General features: G+C 33.0%; 2 protein-coding genes across 2 annotated transcripts in view; one reads left to right on the top strand and one right to left on the bottom strand.

The window, feature by feature from the left end:
* The window catches only part of LOC140432464 (nose resistant to fluoxetine protein 6-like), a 41,025-nt gene extending 25,561 nt beyond the window's left edge, over positions 1-15,464 (top strand). Inside the window, exons 9-13 of the mRNA XM_072520374.1 lie at positions 4,090-4,189; positions 6,931-7,117; positions 9,548-9,690; positions 11,893-12,043; positions 15,340-15,464. Of these exons, the coding sequence (XP_072376475.1) occupies positions 4,090-4,189; positions 6,931-7,117; positions 9,548-9,690; positions 11,893-12,043; positions 15,340-15,362 (604 nt within the window). The 3' untranslated portion in view covers positions 15,363-15,464. The remainder of the gene's footprint in view (positions 1-4,089; positions 4,190-6,930; positions 7,118-9,547; positions 9,691-11,892; positions 12,044-15,339) is intronic.
* A 2,807-nt stretch (positions 15,465-18,271) lies between these two features.
* The window catches only part of LOC140441160 (nose resistant to fluoxetine protein 6-like), a 45,596-nt gene continuing 36,582 nt past the window's right edge, over positions 18,272-27,285 (bottom strand). Inside the window, exons 12-13 of the mRNA XM_072531635.1 lie at positions 24,958-25,066; positions 18,272-18,583 (exon numbers count right to left, since the gene is read on the bottom strand). Coding sequence (XP_072387736.1) covers positions 18,468-18,583; positions 24,958-25,066 — 225 coding nt within the window. The 3' untranslated portion in view covers positions 18,272-18,467. The remainder of the gene's footprint in view (positions 18,584-24,957; positions 25,067-27,285) is intronic.

Raw genomic sequence — 27,285 nt, 5'->3', positions numbered from 1 at the left:
GGTATTTTTCGCGTAACTAAGAGCAGGAGAAAGATAATTAGTTAGCGGCAGTCATCAATAGAGAGAACACCCTTGTCACCAAACGAAAGTGTCCGTTCTCATCGATAGACAACAGGCAAGAGCGGTACGTCTGTACCAAGCGATAACTAACAGGCAAGAGAGAGTCTTTCTTGTTTGCTATCTTACAACTGTCTGTATTTCTAAAGGAGGGGAGGCTGAACTGGAATAGGAAGGATTATCAAGGGTTGGACTAAGGTAATGATTGTAAAATTGTGGTAGAAGGATAGTTAATAATACAGCGAAAATATGACATGATTTTTCGCATGTGAAAAAATTGAACACATATTATTGACCAATATTAAATATAGAACCATATGTGTAGAACTATGTACTTTCTTTGCAGAAAGGGGAGTGCAATTACACCCACTCGCATCCTGCTGCCGGCGCCCATGATCCATTGTAAACTTTATTATCACCTTTATTGATAATTATTCTCTTAATAATTTATTAGTTATTTGTGGTTTAAAAAAAATATTTACATTATTAAATATTTAAATTTACTGTTTAAAATTAATTCTTTGACAAACAGGATGATTCTTTGGGAATTCTAATTAGACGTTTTAGAGAAACTTGACAAAATTAATATCTGAAAATGTAGGATATGGTGTTTTGGATATGCCGAATTTTTCTAAAATATTTTTCCATTGTACCGTATGTTGACTAGAACTTCTTTATTTTAAATATAACGCCCTTAAATTAATAGAAACTTCGATAGAACAGTTTTAGAGAACAGAACAGAACAATAGTAAATTTTCTCATTGTAACCTTATGCTACGAGAGAGAGTATTTTACGAGATATGACCAATCTTATTTTAAAACAGTGTCCGATTTGACACACTATATTCCCACTTCCCCACTACGTAATCCCATTTCTCTCGTAGCTATCCTTATACCGGTCTTTCCCAGATCTCTACTTTCTTTTCTTCCTGCTGGTTTATAATCCACGTTTCACTAGCATACATCACTGTGGGTCTGATTACTGTCTTGTAGACTAGCAGTTCAGCTGTTCTTGACAATTTTTTTTGCTTTCAGTAATGAATTTAGTGATCCTATTGCTCTGCTTCCCTTCATTAATCTTTTGTCTATCTCTTTTTCTTCTTTTCCCGTGTTCGTTATGGTTACTCCTAGGTATTCAAATTCTGACACTTTTTCAAAACTATAGACAGTCTCTGCTCCTTTCATTTTGATATATTTGTTATTATTTGTTATGTCTCCTCTCATTTTCATATATTGCGTTTTTGTTTGGTTTATTATTAATCCGTATATTTTTGCTTCTTCTTCAAATGTCTGGAAAACTTTTTCTACATATTTTTTTGTTCTCGCTAGACCGCTATGCACTGTTCCCTGCTATTGAAAATAGTCGTTTGTGCTTATATTTGATCTTCTTACGATTTGTTCGGATACTAGGTTATAGGTTAAATAAATTCGTTGATAGCGGATCCCCTTGTTTTAAACCTCTATTCACTGTGAACTGTCTTGAAAAGCTTCCTCCTTTTTCTGGTATTTGTAATGTTCTCATGGCCTCATATAGCATCGTTCGATTTGGGGAGTCATATTCTTGTTTAAAATCGAGAAATAGCATATGTAATCCTAAGTTTTGTTATTAGCTATTATTTTAACATACTTATTTGATCAGTAGTTATTCTTCCTGAACTTAAACCTCCCTGGTATTCTCCAATCACTTTGTAATCATATTTTATTAATCTTTTTCTAATAATTGTTGCAAGTATTTTATAGTCTACTTCTAATAGTGCTATACCTCTATAGTTTTCGCACTCCGTTTTGTCTCCTTTTTTATAGATTGGACAAATAAGAGCACTATTCAATTGTTTCGGCATTTCTTCCTTTTGCCAAATTATTAGTGTCAAGTGAAATATCCTTTCCTTCAATCTTTCGCCACCTTTCTTAAAAATCTCAGCTGGGATACCACTTTCTCCTGCACTTTTGTTATTTTTTATCTCTTGTTATTTCTTTGACTTCATTCAGAGTTGGTTCCTCGCACGTCCCCTCTTCATCTACTTGCCAATTCTCATTTGCTTCAAGTTTCTCTTGTTGGTCTGTATTTAATAAATCTTCGAAATATTTCGCCCATCTGTTTAATTTTTCTGCTGTTTCACCTAGAAGTAAGCCTTCTTTGTTTCTGCAATACTGTGTATTATTCTTTTTAGTTTCTATGGATTTCTTAACTTTTTGGTAGAAATTCTTCACCTCTTTGTTTATGTAGGCTTCTTATATGTTTTTCAATTGCTTTTCTACCTGATCTCTTTTCTTCTTTCTGCAAATTCTTTTCACTTCCCTTCTTCTTGCCACATAGTTTTCGATCGCATTTTGGGTATATTCTTTATGTCTTTGTAGTTTTGCCTTGTTTCTTCTTGCCAAAACATTCCTACATTCTTCATCGAACCAGTCTTGCCGTCTTTTAATATGCTCTCTTCATATACACTTTTCCGCTGCTTTCGATATAGCTGTCTGTATGGTCTACCATTCTTCATCTATATCCTGTTTAACTGAATTCTCTAGTATTTTATTTACTTCTTCGTCTAGTCTGTTAACAACCTGCTTCTCTTAAAGGCGCTCTAATTGCTAACAGGTTTTGGTATTATTGCTAGTTTTTGTTTTAGTTTTGCTATTATTAGTGTATGGTCACTGTTGGTATCCGTCCCTCTGTAACTCCTGCAATCGATTATTCCCTTATCATGTTTGCTTTTAATTACATGATTTAGACATGATCTATCTGATTTTTTATTTTGGGATGTTTGGAATCTCATTTGAAGCTCGAACTGAACTTATTTTCATCAATGGACCCCTGAATGGTCACCGCTATATAGAGGATGTTTTTGCAGAAGCAGTAGTTATATTTAGTCTATTTATTGTTTAAAATTTCGTCTTTGTGCATGGTAATGCACGGCTGCACACTGCAATCGTGACAAGTTACTTAAGGGGAGTAGAAATTAATACTCTAGAATGGCCAGCGTGCAGCCCTGATCTCAATCTGATCGAACATATTTGGGATGAACTTCATCGTAGGGTTAGAAGTCAACCAGAGTCATTCTGCTTAGTGAAGAATATGAACGTATTCCTCAAATTTTTATTCAAAATTTGTTCCTTTCCCTTCCAAATCGAATGCAAACAGTTATTATTGTTTTAGGACATAATACCTGATATTAGACAATTTTGGTCAAGTTCACTCGTAATTTTTATTGCTTGTAATTCGTTTCGATATGACACTATTTTCGTTTATAGCCTTCTAATTTAATTATGCTAAGAAATCATGAAGTAATGCTCATTTTTTGTTTTAAAAATGAAAGATGCTGAGTATACAATATGAAACAATGCATAAAACTTGCAATGAATTTTTATTTTCGGAAATTTATAAGGTGGCCACTTTTTTTGCCGGTCAGTGTATATGGATTCTGTTATTGACTTGCCTTTAGTGAATCCGCATTGATACAAAATACTCGGTATCAAATAGCACAATCTTACATTGAGAGAATTCTCAAAAACTGTTAAATCAAATCCGTAGTGATACACAGGAGGTTATATTTAAAATAAGAAAGTTGTATTCAACTTCCTGAATGACCGGAAGTGGTAAAAAGCTCTAAATATTTTAGAATAAATGAGTAGGTATATTTAAAAATTCTATATCCTAAATTTTCTTCTTCTTCTTAAGGTGCCGTGCATTTCTGCGTAGGCGTCCACCGTACATCGTCTTGTCAGGTGAGATGTTAAATAGTCAGGATTAAATAATTCTGTTTATAGCAACATTGCGAAGCATTTCATAGCTGTGGATTCCTGTCCATTGTGGAATATTGCGCAGCCATGACATTTTTTTACGTCCCAGACCTCTCCTACCCTCTATCTTCCCTTCGAGTATCAGTTGCTGAAAAGTATATCTTTCTCCTCGTAATATGTGTCCCCTAAATTTTCAGATACTAATAATTTGAAGTTTCTCCAAGATGTTATCTAGAACTCCCAAAGAATCACCCATACATTTAATATAAAATAATATTGTTTCTACTATTGTTTTAGTCCATACGACACACATTCTAGAATTATTGACTACAGCATTGGTATAATGATGGGAATCTATATACGTGAAACGAGCAGCAAATATTTAGTTAAATCCAAGGTAACTACTAACTAATTTCTTGTACTGGTAATATATTTCACAGTCAGAGTACTTTACATTCTATAAGTTATATAAGTTAGAAGAGGGAGTTCCTTTCAGTAACGGAGTCCTAATTAGTCTTCAAATCAGCTGGCCATATTCTCTTTAACATGCGAGTAACTGGTGAATGTACTAAAAGTTCTAGGGGAATATTGAGGTGAATTTTATATTTTTCGTTATATTTGGCGTCTCTTCTTCAAGTTCCATCTTCTATCGAAGGTTGGAAATCATCATCGCTATACAGACTATGTTAATCGCCGCTCTAAATAGGTCTGCACAAAGTTTTCGTCTTTTAATAGTTATTATTATTTAAGCTTCATTTCCTATCCTTCTAGTTACTTTTACGTTTGACACTCTTTAAATCCATAATATTCGTAGGATTCTTCTGTAACACCAAAATTCAAAGGCGGTGAACTAATTTATATGCACTTGTTTTAGTGTTCTCGCTTCCTAGCCATAAAGAAGAGTAGAGGACACATAACGCCGAAGAATTATTAGCCGTAGCTCTAAGCTCATATCCCAAAAACAAATAAACTTTTTAAGTTTAATGAAATTAAGTTGCTATTACAATACGTGTCTTAATTTCTTTGATTTGGTCTACATTTGATTTTATTCATATTCCCAAGTATTTGTAGGTATCCACATTTTCAATTACAGCGTCTTCAATAATCAACTGGATGTTTGTATCTGCTGGTTTAGTCATGATCATGAATTTAGTACGCCATGATAAGCTAAGAGGCATTCTTGAAAGAAAGGACATAGATAATAAAGATCTGCGAATAATTCTCAATCTATATTGGAATCAGAAAGCTAACATCAAAATAGAAAATGAGATATCACAAGCAATAGAAATACGTAGAGGAGTATGACAGGGATGCATTTTGTCACCGCTGCTATTTAATGTTTATAATGAAAGTATCTGCCAGGAAACCGTTTTGCAAGCAAACGAAAGAATCGTAATCAATGGAGAGGTTGTAAATAATATTCGATACGCAGACGACACTGTACTAGTTACAAGAACAGTAGAAGAATTACAACGATTACTTACAAATTTAAATATTGCCTGCAACAATTATGGCATAAGTATCAATATCAAAAATACCAAGTATATGGTCTTCAGTAAGAACATGACACAACCAGCACATATTAGTATAAACGGCATTCAAATTGAAAAAGTATCAAGTTACACATACTTGGGGACTTCAATAAATGCAACTGGAGACCAAAACAATGAAATAAAAAGACGTATCGAAATTGCCAGGGCCACCTTCATAAAGATGAGAAAATTCTTCTGCAACAGAGATATAAGCATCCCTCTAAGATTAAGAACGCTAAGGGGCTACGTATTTAACACGCTATTATAAGGTTTAGAGGCCAGAACAACATAAAAAATATTGAAAGTTTCGAGATGAGGTGCTACCGTCGAATGCTGAAGATAAGTTGGGTTGAAAGAGTCACAAACTTTGAAGTAATGCGAAGGATAGGAAAAGACCCAGAAATTTTGTCAACGATCAAACAAGAAAAACTCGAATATTTGGGTCACCTGATGAGAGGACATAAATAAGCATTATTTCAAAATATAATGTAAGGAAAAATAAAAGGAAAACGGAATCCAGGCCGTAGAAGAATGTCATGGTTGCGTAATTTGAGAGAGTGGTTTGGCTCTACCACTAATGAACTCTTTAGGTCAGCTGTAAGCAAGGTCAGGATAGCCTTGATGATATCCAATCTCCGATAGGAGAGGCACAAGAAGAAGAAGAATGCATTTAGTTTTCTTTAAGTTCATCTTAAGCCTGTATTCATGACAGATTTCGTTAAGGCGTTACATAACCTTCTGTAAATCATTGTTGTTATCCGTAATTATCACTGTATCATCTGCAAAACGTAAGTTATTCAAAATTTCTCTAGATATATAGATATATCCTCTATTGAATCTGAGAGCGATTTTTTAAATACCGCTTTACTGTAGACAATGAAAAGTAGTGGGAACAGCACGCAACCCTAGCGGACTCCTGTTTGTATTTTATTATCTCGAGTGTTCTGGTTGACAACTTACCTTGGCAGTTTGATTCCAATATAGATAAAATTTAATTTTCATATCACGACTGTTATTTTTTTTTTGCTTTTTAATATATCTACAAGCTTTCTATGTGGAACCCTTTCATATTGAATTAAATGCCTTTTCAAAGTCTCCAACCACAAGTAGATGTCCTGATGCTAGCCCAGAGAAGCATGTACATGTTTCTCTGGGCCAGCAAATTGAAGCCGAAGAAATCATCTCTTGTGGCTGTATCGTTTCTAAATTGTGTATCACCAATTTTTTATTTAAAAGCTTTAACAATTCTACTGTGTATTATTTTTAAAAATTTTCTAAGTGTGACTCATTAAAGCTATTGTTCTATGATATGAACAGGTTGTTGCAGTTTTTGGAAATTGCTACAAAGGTCGATTGCAGCCATTATCTAAGAATTGTGGCAGTCTGATATATTAGATTCAAGAGTTCAACCATTACATAAATAACATCTTCATTAATAAGTTTTAATAATTCGATGGGCACAGCATCTGGTCCAGTAGTTTTGCCATATTTTGTGTTTTTAAAAGCATAGATGACGTCTGGAAACTTCCTCATCCAGTTTTTTCTGCGCAGACTACTAGTGTTATAAATAGCTATTTTGGTATTCAAATAAAATTATATTTTACAGATCTTGAATTTTGTTATATGGACTATTGTGCTAATTTCAATGGGTGCTTGCGTAGTTCTATATCAGGAGCTTGTTTATTCATTGAGACACTCTCACACTGTTCAATCTTTATACTATAGTTTTTCAAAACCAATTTGGTGTCTAGGATTAAGCTGGATAACATACTCATGTTATCATGGTTACGGAGGTAAGTCAAAAACTAAGGAATTAATTTACTCAATATTTTTTAAGATCCCAAACCACAAATTAGTTGTATTACCATGTAGACATATATATATATATATATATATATATATATATATATATATATATATATATATCATCATCATCATGTGCAGCTTTATCAACCGTTTCCAATTACGGTGCAGCCTCCCTTATTTCAAAGTTATTCTAAGTTCTTATTATTATTCGACGATGTCTTAGTTATACGTTGTTCTAATAATTTGCGCTCATTTGCGCCCATATTTTTCTATCTTGTGCTATTCGAGACCACGTTGTTCCTGTTAATTTTCTAATATCATAATCCCATCTGAGATTTGGGCGCCTCTTTGGTCTCTTAGCGTTCCTGGGGTATATATATATATATATATATATATATATATATATATATATATATATATATATATATATATATATATATATATATATATATATATATACTTAACCGCAAAAGTTTTGAACCACCAAAAATTATGCTTTGGTGTATTTTGATGTTGCTTTTCTAGTGAACGGATAAACGGATTCCGCTAATTTTTTTATTATTTTAGAATTTTCATTGATATTTCCACTGTGGGGCAAAGGTTTACTTGAACTTTTGTTTAGGACTATACCGGTTGGAAGAAAAAAATGTTTTTCTTATGTTAAGCTTCTTCTTCTTTATCTTCCTCGTCTTTATAAGCAATTCTGCTTGTTCATTGGCGGATTAATATCTCTATGGAAGGTTGTCACTGCCTCTTTGGTCTCTTAGCGTTCCTGGGGTATATATATATATATATATATATATATATATATATATATATATATATATATATATATATATATATATATATATATATATATATACTTAACCGCAAAAGTTTTGAACCACCAAAAATTATGCTTTGGTGTATTTTGATGTTGCTTTTCTAGTGAACGGATAAACGGATTCCGCTAATTTTTTTATTATTTTAGAATTTTCATTGATATTTCCACTGTGGGGCAAAGGTTTACTTGAACTTTTGTTTAGGACTATACCGGTTGGAAGAAAAAAATGTTTTTCTTATGTTAAGCTTCTTCTTCTTTATCTTCCTCGTCTTTATAAGCAATTCTGCTTGTTCATTGGCGGATTAATATCTCTATGGAAGGTTGTCACTGCATCTTTTGCGTGGTCGTCCGATACTTCTTCTGCCGATTGGTGACTTATTTCTTGCTATTTTGACGACACGGGTCTCCTATATTCTGCTTATGTGGTTATTTCATTCTTTTTTCTATTTTGTGTCCATTCATTTATATACTGTACGTTACATTTTCTTCTAATGTCTTTACTTCTCTTTCGATCTCTCAGCGTATTTCCTGTAATTCTTCTCAGTACTTTTGTCTCTGCAGTTTCCAGTAGTTTTTGTGTTGTGGCTGTGTCGGGGCTTGTTTCTGAGGCATATGTCATATTGGTCTTAGACTGGCTTTATAAATTCTTGACTTCATCTCAGTGTTAATGTGTCTGTTTCGCCAAATAGTGTTATTAATGCATCCTGCCAGTCTATTTTCTTTTTGTGCTTGATCTCTCACTTCTTTGTCCAGGTCTCCATAGATAGACTGTGTAATTTCCAGGTGTTATGTTAAGTTTGAGACACAGAAAGGTAGGTTTACATCTAAAACATAGATGTTTACATCTAAAACGTAGTCTCATGCTTTTTTAACAATTTGTTTTTTTTTATTTCCCTTATAACTTTAAAAATAAATAAAATGGACGGTTTCATTCTTTAATATGTTGTATTTTAACTGAAATATTAAAAAATTAATTAATAATAAAATAACAACAGTTTACTAAATGTTAAAAACAGAAATATACATAACGTAAACTAATATCTAATATAACTATCAAAATGAGCATATTTTTGGTGTTGAAAACTTTTGCGGTTAAGTTTATATGTAAATAATGTAACAATAATTTATATGCAGAGATAATAGATTATTTTTGCATGTATCCTACTTCATCAGAGATCTGGGAAAGATACAAATGCATACACAGACGGTCGACGAATGACACTGCTTGTTTTGCACAAGTCGTGGAAGCTACAAGAAGTGCCACCTATTGTGGTGACGAGGAACGAAACACGATTTAACAAATTTCGTTTTCTGTCCGTTTAAGTTATTCAAAGAATGTAAAGTTTACACTTTTGCTGATGATTGCCGCACCATGCAGATGATTGGTGTAGTGTTGTATTTTTCTATGCTGAATGAAAAAGCTTTTATATTCAGCTATACTTTTTTCTTTGGTTAATTTCTACGTGAATTATGCATGAAGTAATTCCATTGCCTGTAAAGCCCAAAAACAATGTATCATTAGATTCTCGTCCTTTTTTGTCATGCTATAACCATATGTTTCTTTTATTGTTTAATTAAAGTTAAATATTTGCAGGAATAGTTAACTGGATCCTAAGCAGACCAATATTGCAGATAACAGCTAAGTTGTCTTACTGTATGTATCTCGTACATGGGATTGTCTTAACACTCGTTTCTTCGCAGTTTAGTACGAAGATATCTTTTAGCCATTATAATGCGGTAAGGATAATATATTATTTAGAAAAAGTAAATATATTTGCGAAATATTGTATGAAGTAGTTTTAATTCCTAAGGAACATTACCGAAATTTATCGAGCGATGAAACTCTAGCGCATTTAAAAAATAAATACATGTAGTTACCTACTATTCATTGAAAATTATAATGATTTTAAGAATTAAATTAAATAATGTGTCTAAAAAATGAACAGAAAAGAAAACCAAAAAAAAACTCAAACATAAGCATTAAAAAAGCTGAATTTTATATATAAAAAAATTTTACCTGATCTATTCTTTAGCCCAGAATACCTACCAAGAGATAATAAATAAAGTCAATGAAGCAGCTCATGAAGCTCTCGGCAAGATCGAAAGGAACAAAAAAGATACTTCATTGTGGTGGACAAATGGCATCGCTAATGCACTACACAACAAGAAACAAGCATATCAGAAGTGGCTGCAAAGAAATGACCCAGATTATAGACGAACATACGCAAGATCAAACAGAGAAGTAAAAAATCATGTAAAATAGTAAAAAACCTAAGAACAAATAGAAAAGAAGTGAGTAGAATAGATGTAATAACTAGAAGAAAGATCTTGGATCGAACATTACTCACAACTTCTGACTGAAACAAGACCGAAATTCACGATCACCATTTCAACAACATATGAAGTGGAATACGATGAAGATGATGAACAATACAGGAAGTTGAAGATGCAATACGAAATCTAAAAAATTGAAAAGCATGCGGACCACAAAGTATACCGAACGAATTATTAAAACACAACCCACAAGTATTGCGGAAATTACTGGCGTATGTCTTTACCTTATTCTATAAAGGACATGACTTACCACTGGATTGGACAAACGCACATATTAACAACATCTACAAAAAAGGAGATAGAAAGAATTATTCAACTGCAGGGGCTAAGTGTCATAAATTCACTCTCAAGACTCTATGGAAAAATAATAAAAAATAAAATTGAAAAAGAGATGACAGATGTAGAAGAACAAAATGGCTTTCATGCAGGCAGATCCTGTAAAGACAGCATATTTTCTCTAAAGCAAGTTATTTAGAAAAGATTAGTTAACAAACCTTTTAACTCATGTAGTCTTTATAGATTTGACAAAGGCATACGATAATGTATCACTTTCAATGCTCTGGGTAGCAATGGAAAAAAAATGCTGCGATATGGGCATTCCAATCGAGGACGAGACATTGTACACGATACACTTTGCTGACGACCAAGCCATTCTAGCTAAAGACGAGAGCGATATAGACTATGTGCTTAGAAAACTGGAGGAGTACACCAAGTGAAGCCTTACAATTATTAATATACAAAAAACCGAGTATTTAATTACAGGAGAAAAATCAGAAAGCCTACAAATTGAAATAAGAACTATAAAATCAACTGAAACCTTCAAATACTTGGAAGTACAAATAGCATCAAAAGCAGGGAGTAATGAACAAATATATTCTAGGATTGGCCAAGCAAGATCAGCCATTAGACAGCTACATGGACTATTGTGGAATAATAAAACAACAGAAGAAAATAAAAGAAGAACTTATAAAACAATAATAGAAAGTATTTTGTTGTACGGCGCCGAACTTTGGGAAATTAATCAAAAAATAAATCAAAAGTTAAGGCAATTAATCAAATTGATCAGAACAGACTTAGTATAAGGTTACAAAGTATTGACAACACTATACTGTGACTGTCCCATGTTACCTCACCATCATATTATTAAAACGTGAAGTATTCCCGTATCAATGGCGTACGACTGTGTAATCTATTTAATCAACATGATTGTTTTTTTAATAATTAAACTTAAACAATTGTTGCATAAAATTTAAATTATTAATACTATGAAACGTTTTTGTATATTTATTCAGTATAATTATAAAATTCTGAATGTAATCACGATTACATGTTTCTTATTAAAATACCAAGTTGGCGACTAGGAAAGATCGAGCAGCTCCAAAAGGATGTCGTATTTTTAGCTTTGTTAGGGAAATTTCAACTCTAAGGTTGATGTTCTGGAAATTTTAAACACAAGTGGCGTCACTTTGTATAAATCGTGACTTCAAACGTTTTTACTTTGAAAAATGGTATACAACTATATTATATAAGTGTCTATTAAAATAAGTACATGTGATATAAAAAATAATATTATATGAAGATCTAATTTTTAAAAATATGTTTTAGTTCAAACTATGGTGTGCATTTTTTATAGTAACACTGGGTTTCTCATTCATTTGGACCTTAACTTTTGAGTCTCCTCTTGTAATAGTAGAAAAATTTGTATTTGGAGGAGGAAGGGCGTCTTCTAAGAAAGGAAGACAAAGTAATAATAATAGTAAGTATGTTGCAAAAGTAATGCTTATGTGATATTATTCCTAAAATATTAAAATTCATGAATATTATTAGTAATATTTTACATTGCGTTATTGTTTTAATTTGAATTGTTTTTTAATCAGAATCGGGGTCACACGCAGCGTGTCAAGTTTAACAAATATCTGAGCTTGCATAATTGCAAATAATCCAAGCGTAGCCTTGCTTTTAGAAAAGGCTATTCAACTTTCGATCACCTGTTAACCACAAAAATATTAATAGAAAAATGTAACGAATACAAGTTTCCAGTTTTCCTAGCATTTGTAGACTACGAAAAAGCTTTCGATACCATAGAACACACGGCCGTAATAAACGCAATGCAAAATTGTAGAATAGACAGCAGATATATTAACTTAATAAAAGAAACTATGAACCAAGCTACAGCTACATACTACCTAAATGAAAATGAACACACGAACCCTGTACCATTAAACAGGGGAGTCAAACAGGGAGATACTTTATCACCCAAACTGTTCACCTGAGTTTTGGAGGACGTTTTTAAAAACCTAAATTGGAAATATAAGGGAATAAACATCAATGGCCGCTACCTCAGTAATCTACGATTTGCAGATGACATAATCCTGATAGCTACTGACCTACAAGAAATGCAAACCATGCTTTTAGAACTACATACCGAATCTTCTAAAATAGGACTGAAAATGAATTTAAACAAAACAAAAGTCATGCACTCCGAAGACACCGTGACAATAATAAACGATAAAGTTATAGAAAAAGTTGAAGAATATATATACTTAGGACAAAAAATAATACTAAATAGGGAAATTCAAACTGAAGAAATAAAAAGAAGAAGAAAGTTAGCTTGGGCAGCATTCGGTAAACTGAACTATATACTTAGAAATCAACAAATTCAATTACATCTTAGATCTAAAGTTTTTGATGCATGCATTATTCCGATATTAACTTATGCACAAACATGGACAATCACAAAAAAGAATATGAATATACTTAGAGTCACTCAACACGCGATGGAAAGAGCAATGCTAGGTATATCACTTAAGGACAAGAAAACAAACACATGGATAAGACAGAAAACCAAAGTCACCGATGTGGTGCAAAAATCATTAAAGTTGAAATGGGAATACGCTGGACATGTAGCTAGGAGCAATCTAAACAAATGGCACAGATCAATTTTAACCTGGAGACCATACCAACACAAAAGACCCAGAGGCAGACCTCCTATGAGATGGACAGATGATCTGAAAAGGACTGCCGGGAAAAATTGGCTACAAGTAACGTACAATAAAAAACAATGGAAAGGAAGACTTGAAGAGGCTTATGTTCAGATGTGGACGTGAATGGCTAGACGAAGAAGAAGAAGAAGAAGAAGCCTTGCTTATACATGCACAACAAAGCTAACCGATGTCGATAAGCAAGGACGATTATAAAAGTTTAAACAATTACTAGAGTAGAGTTGATAACTTAGAGTTCATAACTTAATGTCGAGATGTGGATCTCGTTACGACGATATTAAACTAAATACTATTTAATTTATTGACAATTAAGATGTAATTAGTGTTAACCATAGGTGTTTCTCAAAGATGTAAGTACATAGAAGAGTAATATTTATTATCCGGTGATCTATCCCATGATGGCGTAGCACGATGGGCAATGTAGATTATTTACCGCATAGAACTCTTATTTCGGTGTCTGCTAAGATCATTTTATATTTCATTGGTTGGTAATGATGAAGAGCAAAGTATACGCCAAAATAATAAGAAAGAGACTGAACAGGTACTTAAATGAGCAGGTTGGTGAATACCAGAGAGGATTTAAAAAAGGAGATCTAACATTCACCAAAATTTTATGCTTAAAATAATCAAAAACATTACGTAGGAACAACAATTAAACCCAAACCTTCTTTTTATCGACTTCATACAAGCTTATGATTTGGTGATAAGATGTCTATACCGAGTTCTAAGAAGAACTTAAAATTCAAGAAAAAATTATTAGTTTAGTAAAAATAACACTACTAAAAACTGAAAAAAGAGTAAGAAGAGGAGGAAGTCTGACAGGAAATATTAAAGCTAAAAAAGGATCAAAGCAAGGGGACACGTTGTCAACAGTACTTTTCCGTTTCGTGCTGGAGGTAATAACGATTGAAAGCGGAATGATCAATGAGATAGAAGCCCAGGTTTTGGCGTTTGCTGATGGCGTAGTAACAAAAAGGTAGTTACTGAGAATATTTCAATTGTTTGGAAAAAATATAAAACAGTATAGTCTAGTTATTAGCGAGCAAAAAATAAATTATACGGAAATGGAGCAGAATACTAACGAGAACACACTACTGAAGACTGTTACGAGTAATGAGGGTAAAAAGTATAATTTCAAAAAGGTTCAGGAGTTGAATATCTAAGGGTTACCCTGACAAATAAAGAAGAAAACCAAACCAAGAAAAAAGAAGAGTATTGGGAAAAGAAGAACCGTTTTGGAGCGCTGCACAAACTATTGAAAGCAATAAATCACTGGAGGGCAGTGAAATTTACACTATATCGAACAGTGATCAAACCTATAGTCCTTTATACAAGCGAAATCTTAGTTATGAACAAAATTAGGAAAATATGCTCAATTTTTACCAAAAGCCAGTTTCATTCTTCTCTTGATCTCTGGGAATAAGGAGCCAGATTTATGTATTAATTGTCCCAGGTATAGATACTCGTCTACTGTCTCAAGTGCAGTGTTGTTTATTATTACATCTTGGACATCCACTAACTCGTTGTACATGGTTTTTGTTTTTGTCAAGTTCATTTTTAGGCCAACTTCATTGGTAGCTGCGTTTAGGTCGCTTAGTGTTCTTGTAATGTTTCAGGATTATTAGCAATCAAAACGATATCTGCAAATCTTAGATGGCTGAGGTATTCTGCATCAATGGATAGGCTTTTGTTATGCCAGTTCATTTTGCTGAATCTATTTTCTAAATTTGCAGTGAAGAGCTTTGGTGATATTGCGTCCTTGTCGGACGCCTCTGGTAGTGGGAAATTCTGAAGTGTTTTCATGAATCTTTACCTTAGCTTTAGCTTGTCTGTATATATTTGCCAAAGTCTCTATGTACGGTTTGTCAATGCCTTAGTTGTTAATTCATGCCAATTAGTTCTCGAAGCGTATTAATATGATCCAGGGTACTGAATCCACTTATGTAATCAGCTTGCACTCTTGGCTATACAGTATCTAATTCACATTAGCTATGTAAAATAAATGTTTCGATTGTTTATTTCAAAAATAATTTCAATATTTATTTTTTAGATAAAGAATCAAAAACTACCTGATTGAAATCTTAGGATATCTAAATACTGGATATAAGAAAAATTGTAGAACTTTATGTTTATATTTACATATATTTTCGTAATAAAACATTTAAATTAAAATTATGTTTTGCTTTTTACTAAGTTTTTAATTCAATTTGGACTGATCTGAGAAGATAATCACTAGTGAATTGCCTAATTAAAATATTTTTTTAGGAATTCTAATGTTTGCCAGCAATTTTCGGCTCTGCATGTTTTAGAGATCTCAAATTTTTTTAAGAAACGTTTGCACTGCCGATGTATTACTCTACTTAGGAATTAAGTACTCCACAAATGAGAAAACTTGGACGTCTATATAGTACCAATATATCCAAGGTCAAAGGACATGAGGAAGACATTATCAATTGCTCCTAGTTGGAATATTATCTAGTAGTTTTAAATGGTAGGATTCCAGAAGATCACGAGAGAGAAGTTACTTTTGTATGGACTTTTGGTTGCTCTGTTATAGACTTGGCAAGCGTATCAAGGGACTTAGTCTACAGGTTGGAGAATTTCTGCAACTTATCATGGTTAATAGCAGGTATAGGATGAAGACTTTTTGCTGTTACCACCTAAACTGAGGTGGACGTAACTAAATTAATTTTGAAAAGGAGATGTAAGTACGTGTTCAGAGGATGGAGGAAAGCATTATAAGACCGAAAATTTTTGTAAAGGAACTGCAAAGAATCATTTGCAAGAAAAGAGTGACAAGAATAATTTGATAAATCATGTTCAGAGATCAAGTGATGAATTTCCTAAATATATTTAGAAAAACTGATAAAAAGTATGTGAAGAGTACGTATTTACAAAGAAAGCGAGAGTATAAACAGGCATTTAAAAGGAAAAATTAGGAGTATTTGGTTAGAGTGGAACATATGATCCTAAAGAGCTATGGACTTTCGAGGCAGTTTTTAAAATCAAAAATAACTTAAGGTATGCATCAATTTCTTTGGACACATTTTTTCTGCATTTTTTAAGTCGCCTAAATCAAATCGCTGATTGCGGTGATCCTTACATTTTCGCAATTATGTATGGGAGTATTTACAATTGAGAATTGAAGCAGCACGCATAAGCTTTAAGAATAATAAAGCTCTTGGTACTGATAGAATACCGGTCTAGTTTTATAAAAAATCTCTCTGTGACCATTAATAAAAAAATTGACGCAATATTTAGTCTGGCATCAGCTCCAGATTTTCTCCCGGGCGCCATCATTTTTCATTCGTACAAGAAAAGCTCACGAGATGATACTATGAAATATACAGCGATTAGTTATCTGGACGCTGTGGTTAAACTGCTTTCGTCATTGCTACTAGGTAGAATTAAAAAGTGGGCAGAATCAGAGGCTTTATTAGAATACCAGGCAAGTTATGGGAAGTAATCATCTACAATGAATCAACTGTTCAACCTGAACAGTATAATTAAAAGAAGAAAAATAGGTTATAAAAGAACATATAGTAATTACTATTTTAACAGGAATAAGCTACAATAAAAGGTTAAAATAAATTAATTAACGTTTCAATTTACACTTCCGAAATCGTTCTCAAAATACAGACATTAATAAATTAAACAAATGTTGTTTTTTGTTACTTAGTGAAAAATTCTTCTAATAATTTAATTTTATCTGACTCATTTATATTGACAATTCAGGCAGATATGTTACATTTTAAAGTTAACGACTTTAAAATAATATTGCCAATATTGCTGAGTTGCGTTCCTGGGACGACTCCATTGTAAGATAGTTCATTCGATTACATGAAATCAACTTTAACTTGAGAATATCCGTCATAATGACAGTAAAATTTTCCGGTTAGTGATTCCATATTAAATCATGAGGAAAAAAACCTCATAATACTATCCCGACATGGTAAGTATTTGGCCTTACATTTAGTTTACTCTCAATAAACACCAAATTTTGCTATGTTCATTTTCTCATGCTTGTTTATATATTTTAGATCTATCAAATTCTCTATTTTTAATATATTATTGATGTTCACTTATTCTAACATTTAATGACCTTAATTAGTTACTATTTAAATGGAAATAAGCCACAATTAAAGGTTAAAATACGTTTATTGACGTTTCAATTTCCACTTCGAACGATTTCCGAAGTGGAAATTGAAACGTCAATAAACGTATTTTAACCTTTAATTGTGGCCTATTCCCATTTAAATAGTAATTAATTTAAAATGCCACAAGAAAATAGTTTCAGAACAATAATGACCTTAATGTTTCACCTAAATAAAACTGATCGCATTCACAAGGTATTTTATAAATAGAATTGTTTGTTCTTTCTTATTCATTGTTAGGTTTAGTTTTAGATTAAATAGATCTCAATGTGTTTGTTGTTTTGAATGTTGTTGAAATGTTAAATTTATTTCCTATCTTTTTCGGTTTTTCTGACGATCCTTATGTGGTAATGAATCCCTATTTTCCTCGTTTTATTCCTTGTGTATGCTGTAGAATCTCGTTCTAAGTTGTTCTCTTCTATTCTATCGATTGTTGAAAATTCCTTATTTATAAACGATAAAGGATAATCATTATTTTATAAAACAGATGTTAACAAATGTTTTCCTCTAAGAACGAATTTTCATTAGAACAAGTAATTTTGGCTCTATCTTATAAGGATTAAATGATTTCCTTTTTAATATTGATAAATTACATAAATAAGTAATCTAAATTACAAATCAAATCACTATATCAGTATTAAAAAGTGAATTTATATTTTGTATTTTGGTCAACTCTACCAGGTGGCAATATGTCATGGTGAAAATAATGTTTGTTTTATTATAGGAAGCTAGTACTTATGTAATGTATTTTCAATCAATAAAACATTTTTGAATTGAATTAATTTTAAATTTAATAGTACACAGTACAAGTAGATACAAACTTAAGAGAACATTTTTCCTGCTTGTAACTTGAGTGATGAGCCCGATTACGGGATGGAGTGCTTACTTTAACTTCCTTCCATCATTCTACATTATAGTAAAGGATTAGGGTAATACAACTACTCTGGAATTGAAAAGATTGAGGATATTCCATTTGATTAAAAATGGTAGAGATTGAAATGCGTGCCTTGATATAAGATTATATTTATTCTAGTTTTTGGTTATCAACCTCATAAACACATAACAAAAAATTTTTTATGTTAATTTTCGTTTTCATTTTTCCCTTTTCTTTAACGGCCCTGACGACCTTTGAGAAGATTTCTACAAAATAGAAACAATTAGTCACACAAAAATTAAAAAAAGAAAACAAAATAAAATGATTATTTGAAGGTAAGGTATTTTAAATAATCAAATTTATAAAAATAAATTATATGCAAACTATATTCAACTACCTTTTCACAATCTAAGCAAGAAACAAAAAACTTGACTGCATGTGAGACTCTTGGTAACTTCTATACTTTAACCTCAACTCGTTTCTCAATTTACATAGGAAAATTCACAGCTTTTTCCACTGTTCCACTTTATTTATTCGCATACTATCATTGCTTATCTGTGTGCTTATTTTCGTCTGTTTCGTTAAGTCTCAGTTTAGCTATTGTTAACTTACCTTTTGTTGTTTAGCAAACTGTGAACTTTAATTTCCTTCCCTTTTTCATCTAACTAGCTTTTTCTAAAGTTTGTATTTGTATTATTACTACGATCTCTATTATATATTCCCCTTGTCTGGGTAATAATTTTCGTGTAGTGTGGGTGTTAAGCAAGTTATTAGATAACGTATATTTAAAGTTTACTGTTTTACAAATAGTTGCTTATTATATTCTAACGACAATAATACGAACTGCTAATATTTTTTGTATTTTTATGAAAAATTCTGTCTGATTAGAACAGACAATCCCTGAGTTTTACGCTCAGAAACTTGACGCTGTTACCGCTGTGCCATCGAGGCCTTGTCATCGTTCCTATATCACATCTCTTCCTCACTTCTATTTCCATAATCACCAATATGTTATCTGGTTATTGCATCTGTCATCATCTTTATTCTCTTTGCCTATATCTTTATACGAGTTCGGCTTCCTTAATTACATTTCTCCATAAGTTATATCTTGGATTATACCAATATCAAACACTTTACCGATATATCCTACCTAAGCGTTTTCCCCAGGTCCTCTTTGGTCTTTCCCTCGTCTGTCACTCAATACATCACTCGCTTGCTTTCACTTAATCCATTCCACCTTAATTCCATCTATTTCCATTTCCTAATTCCTCTGAAATACCGATCCTAGGTACTTGAAAATTATTACTATTTACAATGATTTTCCGCCTTTACCTTGTTGAAAGAGAACTTCTATTACAAAAAGTGCCCCTCGAGTAACCAATGCATCCGAATCCGAGTCCGAATTGTGTATTTTTTATGTATTCTTTACACTTTTTGTGTATAATTTTTAAAAAATCGTTTTTAGGAAATGGCTCATAAAGGCTATTATTCGATGGTCTTAACATTTTTGCGCATTGGGTTTTAAGGTAATATTATGAAAGTTGTTTTAAGCCACTGTTGGGGTATTTTTCCACTTTGGTATATATTGTTAAATTAATATATATTGTTGTATTAGGTGACATGAATGCAAGAATAGAACCAGAGCAAGTTTTCATGCCCACTATAGGAAAACATAGCCTACACAACACCAGTAGCGATAATGGATTACGACTGATAAACTTAGCAGCAGCACTAAATATGACAGTCGCTAGCACCTATTTTGAACACAAGAACATACAAAAGGTAACCTGGACCTCTCCTTATGGAAGAACAACTTGTCAGATTGATGTCATCTTAATAGATTCAATGCATGGAATAGCTGTAATAAACTGCAGAAGTTATAGAGGTGCAAACAAAGACTCGGATCATTGGCTAATAATCTCAATATTGTGGGCCTGAATTTCAAGCATCAGTAAAGAAAATAAAATGGATAAAAAAATAAAATGTGCAAAAGCTGAGAGATGCGACAATTGCATAACGGTACTCGGAAAACATCACCAACAGGCTAACGAATCAAAATGTAAATGGGGAAGGCAGACAGATATAGACTCCTGCTGGACCAGAATAAAGGAAGACATTGAAGCAGCAGAGAAAGATGCAATAGGAAGAGAAATGTGTGCCTGTAAAAATCATTGGTTTGACGTTGAATGCAAGAATGCAACAAAAGAAAAAAATGAAGCCGACAGAAAGATATTTACACGATGAACTAGAACAACTGTAGAGAATTACCAGACAAAGAAAAGAGAAGAAAAGAGGATGCACAAAAGAAAAAAACAAAACCACTTAAATAAAGAACTTACTCAACCTATAGAAGTAGAAAACCTCAACAGAGAGAAAGAATTCAGAGCATTCTATAAGAATGTTAACATCAACAGAAAATAATTCAAGGCAACCACAAGTCAATACAGAAGTCAGAATGGTGACTTATTAACAAGAAGGAAAGATGTATTGAACAAATTGGTGGAATACTTTAACCAGGCGCTTAATATAGAGGAAGAAGAAAACCTGGAAGACAAGATAGATAAGGTAAGAGAAACAGACGAGAAGGAAGAGGAGCCACCAACGATTCTTGAAGGTAAAGATGTAGTTAAAAAACTAGCCAGAAACAAATCTTCTTCTTCTTCTTCTTGTTAGCCTTCTGTCATCCATGTTTGGACATAGGCCTCTCCCAACTCCTTCCATCGGTCTCTATCCTGAGCAACATATTTCCAATTTGTTCCGGCTATTCTTTTAATGTCATCAACCCATCTCATCTGTGGTCTTCCTCTTGGTCGTTTACTTTCGTAAGGTCTTCAATGTTGTATTGTAGTATTCCAACATTGGTCTTTTTGTCTAGCAGTGTGGCCCGCGAAGCTCCATTTAAGTTTGGCAATTTTTGTTGCTATGTCCCCGACTTTTGTTTTGGATCTTACCCAGTCGTTCCTCTTTTTATCTGACAGTCGTATACCTAGCATTGCTCTTTCCATTGTTATTTCTGTTGTGGCTAGTTTATTCATGTTTGTCTTGATTAGGGTCTAGGTTTGACATCCATATGTCATGATAGGAAGGATGCATTGGTTGAACAATTTGCTCCTCAAGTATTGGGGTATTTTGCGGTTCTTAAGTATCCAACTAAGTTTTCCAAATCCTGCCCATGCTAGTCTTGCTCTTCTAGTAATTTCCGCACTTTGGTTCTCTTTGTCAAGTCTCAGGATTTGGCCTAGGTAGATATATTCCTGGATTTGTTCTATCTCACTGCCATTTATAGTTATACGTCTGGGGTTATCTGTGTTTGTCATTATTTTTGTTTTTTTTTTCATATTCATTTTTAGGCCGACGTATTGGGAGCTGGCTGCTAGTTTCCCCATCATAATTTGCAGTTCCTCGAATGTGCTCGCTATAAGCACTATGTCGTCAGCGAATCTGAGGTGGTTTAACTTGTTGCCATTAACGTTAATGCCATAGGTTGACCAATTTGTAGTTTTGAAGACGTCTTTTAGGGCTAGGTTGAAAAGCTTTGGCGATATTACGTCTCCTTGTCTCACTCCTCTCTTAATGGGGATGGGATTTGTATTTTCGTCTAGTTGTACTATCATAGTTGCATTTTCATATATATTATGTATTAGTTGCCTATTTCTCGAATCTATTCTACAATTATTAATATCTTGTTCTATGGCCCACATCTCGATACTATCAAACGGCTTTTCATAGTCGACGAAGGCAAGAAATACGGGTAGTTATTATTCATTTGCCTTCTCTATCAATGTTCTCATTGTCAGCAGATGGTCTGATGTACTATAACCTTTGCGGAAGCCAGCCTGTTCAACCGGTTGGTAATTGTTCATTTTGTAGGTTAACCGGTTGTTAATAACTCTCATAAATAATTTGTATATTTGACTGAGCAACGATATAGGTCTATAATTCTGTAGATCACATTTGTCCCCTTTTTTGTGTAAGAGTATTACTAGACTCTCGTTCCAGTCTTTAGTGATCTTGCTATTATGGAGATATCTATTAAATAGCTCTGTTAGTACAGGGATTGTTAATGTCTTGCTTGTTTTCAAGAGCTCGGCAATTATACCGTCGTGTCCTGGAGCTTTATTATTTTTTAGCTCTTTTAAAGCTCTTTCTATTTCGAATCCCTTTATATTTAGTAGTACTTCTGATCCCACGTTTTTTATTTTTCTTTTGACGTTCCCTTTTGTTGTTTCATTAGGCTGGCCTTGCGAGCTGTACAAGGATGTGTAGAAGTCTTCGACAATATTTGTTATTTTATATTTTTCCTTCTCTTCCTTATTGTTGGCGTCTTTAATTTTGATAATTTTTTGAACTCCCAGAAACAAATCACTTGGAATAAATAATCTCCCAGCTGAACTATATAAAGAAGGTATCCACAATACCATAATGGCATTACAGCAGCTTGTAAAAAAAATTTGAACACAGAAATTTTCCCCAATGATTGGAATATTGGAATACTTTGCACCATACACAAAAAAGGAGACATCTTTGAATGCTCCAACTACAGAGGAATTACTTCTAATTGCAGCGTATAAAATATTTTCCATAGTACTATGTCACCGTATGGTACCATATGCAGAACGGATTATAGAAAAATACCAGGCTGGTTTCAGAGGTGGTAAATCGACTTATCAGATTGCAACCTTGAGACAAATTTTAGAAAATACAATGGAATATGGCATATTTACTCATCACATAATTATAGACTACAAAGCAGCGTACGACTCTGTTTAATCTGGTTTTGAATAAAGTAATACATATGTCACAAATTACAACCAATGGTTTAATATATAATAAATCAGTGCAAATCCTTGTCTATGCTGATGATATCAATATTGTTGGAAGACCGGAAAACGTTGTACTAGAGGCGCATTCTAACATTAAAAAAAAATATCCACAAATATGGGTTTAATAATAAACACCAACAAAACGAAGTATATGAAAATAAGCACGCAACCACAAATCCTATGACCACTTGTTATAGAAAACGACTTCATCGAAGCAGTGAACGAATTTGTATACCTGGGAGCGCTCCTTAATACTGACAATAATACTACCGTAGAGATAAACCGCAGAATTTGCACGACCAACAGATGCTATTTTGGGCTCAATCTCCTCGTTAAATCCACAATTATATAGAGAAATACAAAAATAAAACTGTACAAAACAATAATACGCCCAGCCCAGTTGCTCCGGAATCTTACTCTCTTTCAAGTTTGGATGATAAAAATTTTGCGTATTTCTTGCTAACTTGTCTTATTTTTGGGTAATTTCGGGTGACTTTGACTCACTTTCGAAGTTTGAACGTAGATTTCAGTATTCTAAATACATAAAAGTATATTTCTTAATTTATTTGTATTTGAGTCTTTAACTACTTTTTTACAAAAATTACACTAAAACACAACGAAGCGCTTACTTTATTACAAAAAAAATAAAAATGTGGTGTGCAAAGTCACCCGCTGGTGTCGGGTGACTTTGTCTCAAGCTACATTTTACATTAATTCTCTGTGATTATTAGTGTTTGGGCTTAAGTCACCCTACAAGATGAATAATAAATAAACATTTTATTAGTTAAAAAAATATTTATTTAAATTTCAAACAAAAAAATCTAAAACTAAAATGAAACTCTACATAGGACCCTCGGTTTACAAAGAACATCATTTTTAAACAAAGAATGAACAATAAAACAATTTACAAGCTTGTTTTTAAATCTGGAAAGAAATATCGGTTGTGTCCAAGTTCCAATGGCTCTGTGAAATCAATATTACCCAGGTGGTAGGATTTTCTTACGTTGACTTCGGGCCATTGCTACAAACTTCAATTTTGCCAAGTTTTAAAGTACTTATTGGCACTCCGAATTCTAGTGCAGCTTTTCTTTGAGATAGGACTCCATTTCTGATAGCTTCTAGAGCTCTTTCTACTGTGTCTGCCGTGTAATTTCCATAATTTCTACTACCAGCAACACGTTTGTAATTTGAGGGCATCTAAAAAAAAGTCGTTAGTTCTATACAGTTAACAAACTCTGCAGTTGTTACAAGGCTAAATTCAAATTAAAAATCAGCATTTACTTACTTCAATTTAAATATAGAACCAACGAATAACCAAAATCCAACATTCAACAACCTGGGCCAAAGTCACCCGAAAACCGTTAAATTCTGTACCTCTTTGCAAATAACAACCGACCTTATTAGCATCTACGTTTAGACTGAAATACTGACGCCAGGCGGGTAAGAATTCACAGATATTCACTGTGCAGCTATGCAATTAATCTTACTCTTGGAAGTATTATTGGTTGCCAACTAATTTTTACAGTCAAGAAATCTTACGTAAAATGGCTATATTTTAAAAATTCATTTTTTTCTTATAACCAGTATTACCGTGATTTATTAAAATTTTCCTAAAGTTAATATGGTACTGATGGTGAGGTATAATGAAATGTACATGATAATATATTGTATCTACGCACTAGTTACTAAAATATCTTTTTTCCAAAATGAGCCAAAGTCACCCTGGCGGGCCAAAGTCACCCGAAATTACGGTAATCCAAATAATGATAAGAATTTATAAAATATATAAACACAGAAAATAAATAGTTTAGTCTTACCTCTTTTATAGAAAAATTTAGCAATCGCTATAAATGGCGATTCGAATAGTACACACCATATTGAGGAAACAATTAAAACAAAACATAAATCACCAGCAAAATCATGAACCTAAAAAATCACGTTAATAATTTACATGTTTAGTAATACCAATTTTACATATTATAAAAAACGAATTCTGTAATTTGACACTATAAATATCATTGCACTCTTATGAACCAAATAACTGAGAAAAGTTATTTGCATATCTAGTGACGTTGGGCTCCCATTACACTAGCCCAACTAGGTTTTAGATTTACATTTCCCCAAACGAAAGAAGTATTATATTTGTAATGTATTACAAAAGTCAACACGCTTACAACTGATTCAAGTCACGGGTCGAGACTTACGTTTATATTTTCTATTTCTTTACATTACAATCTGTTGTTTTAGATGTGGAATTTGCCTGTTTATCCTATTGTTTATTGTGGTATGGTGCATTGATTAATATTGTAACGATGTTTGGAGGGAAATTAATTAGAAATTTACCTGTAAGCCGCTTCTGTTATTCTCGAAGTTTATATCCTCGTGATAATCAACGGATTTATATTGACGTTTCTACCTCAAAGAAGAATCATTAAAGAATACATTCACATTACCAGCAGCGGCAATAATTAAACTTTGTTCTATGGAAACCAGTTTTCTCAGCCTGCTACAACTGTAATTACTCCAATTGTATTCCTTTGTGTAATCTGAATGCAAATACGTCACGTCCGTATAAACAATCGTTAGATTTTTCAATCGAGTACATTCTAGTCTAAACTTGCGTATATCGTGCTTTTCCGTTAAGATGTGTCTATTATTTTTGCTTTTTTTTCTAACGAAATTCTACATTATGACTTACTTTTCGGAGAGTTTCTCTACTTACAGTGTAGCCCATTTCTTCTAGAAACTTTGTATGTAATCGTTTGACTGCCAGAAGCATTTTTTCTTAAGATGGCAATTTATAATAGACCTACCTAACAAGCCTACAAACTATGGTGGAGGAACTCGCCTTTGGAATTTGGAACTACAAACTATGGTGAAGGAGCTCGCACACAGCTCCCAATACGTCGACATAAAAATGTATATGCCAAAAACAAAAACAATGACAAATACAGACCCCAAACGTATAACTATAAATGGCAATAAGATAGCTAATGTTCTCCATTTTTCTCTCTTTGATTGTCCTTCTTATATTTCTAATTTCCATACTCCTTAAGTGTTCTTCCATTTGCTGTCTCCATCAGTTTAGGTCTACCTCTGGTTCTTTTACCTAGTGGTATTCATTCCGTTATAACTCTTTAACGAATTGCTCTTCTCTCTTCTCATTATGTTTGGATAGCATCTAATTCTATGTACTTTTATTGCTCTAACTATGTTCTCTTTATTAATAAAAAGTACAATAAAAATGATTTCTCGTGCTTGGGACCCTAAATATTTATTTTTCGTTGAACGTTTTATTTTATCTTGCTGTTATGAAGTTCAGGCATTCATCATCGAACCATTTTTTTGTTGTTTTCTTTTTGTATCCTAGTATTTCATCTGATACGCTTGTCAGAGCTAATTTGATATTTTCCAAGCTGAGTCTATGTTGTTATAGTCTTCTGTCTGTGTAAGAGCGATTTTTATAGCCTTTTGAAATTTCTGTTCTGTCTCCTTATTACGTAGAACTTCGGTATTCCATAATTGTGTTGGTGTTTTCTTGTGTGTTTTTTTGGACGCTATCATTGTCCTTATCTTTGCTTTTACCAGAAAATGATCCGTGTCTCCATCAGCTCCTCTTAGGCTTCTTACGTCTAGACAGTTACTACCCCTTCTGGCATCTGCTAGCACATGATCGATCTGATTTCTTGTGACGCCGTCGTTGGAGACCCATGTTTGTTTGTGTATTTTCTTGTGTTCGAACATTGTCGATTTTATTAGTAGGTTGTAGGACGCTGCAAAGTCTATTAACCTTGTTCCATTTTCGTTTTTCGTATCGTATTTCGTATGTGTTCGTAGTCGACATAAATCGGAATCCTGAAACCGCAGAAGAGAAGACAATTATGTAGTTTAAATTTCAGAACCAATAAGCCAATATACTTAAGTAGTATAACGTGTTCTCACAGTAACTGTTTGCTATGAGAACACATATACTACTTATAGTGGCTTATTGGTAATAGACACATGTTTTCAACTGAAGTAGTAAGACTTTTGTTTTCGCCACAATTGTATGGTTTATGTGACGCCGATTTATCCCCCACTCTCATGGATCTTACTATATAGCAACATATCATTGCAATGGATTCCTTACTATATATCTAATCCCC

The sequence above is a fragment of the Diabrotica undecimpunctata genome, chromosome 1, assembly GCF_040954645.1.
Source record: "Diabrotica undecimpunctata isolate CICGRU chromosome 1, icDiaUnde3, whole genome shotgun sequence".
NCBI classification, from domain to species: Eukaryota; Metazoa; Arthropoda; class Insecta; order Coleoptera; family Chrysomelidae; genus Diabrotica; species Diabrotica undecimpunctata.
This window is presented reverse-complemented; position numbering and strand designations above follow the sequence as displayed.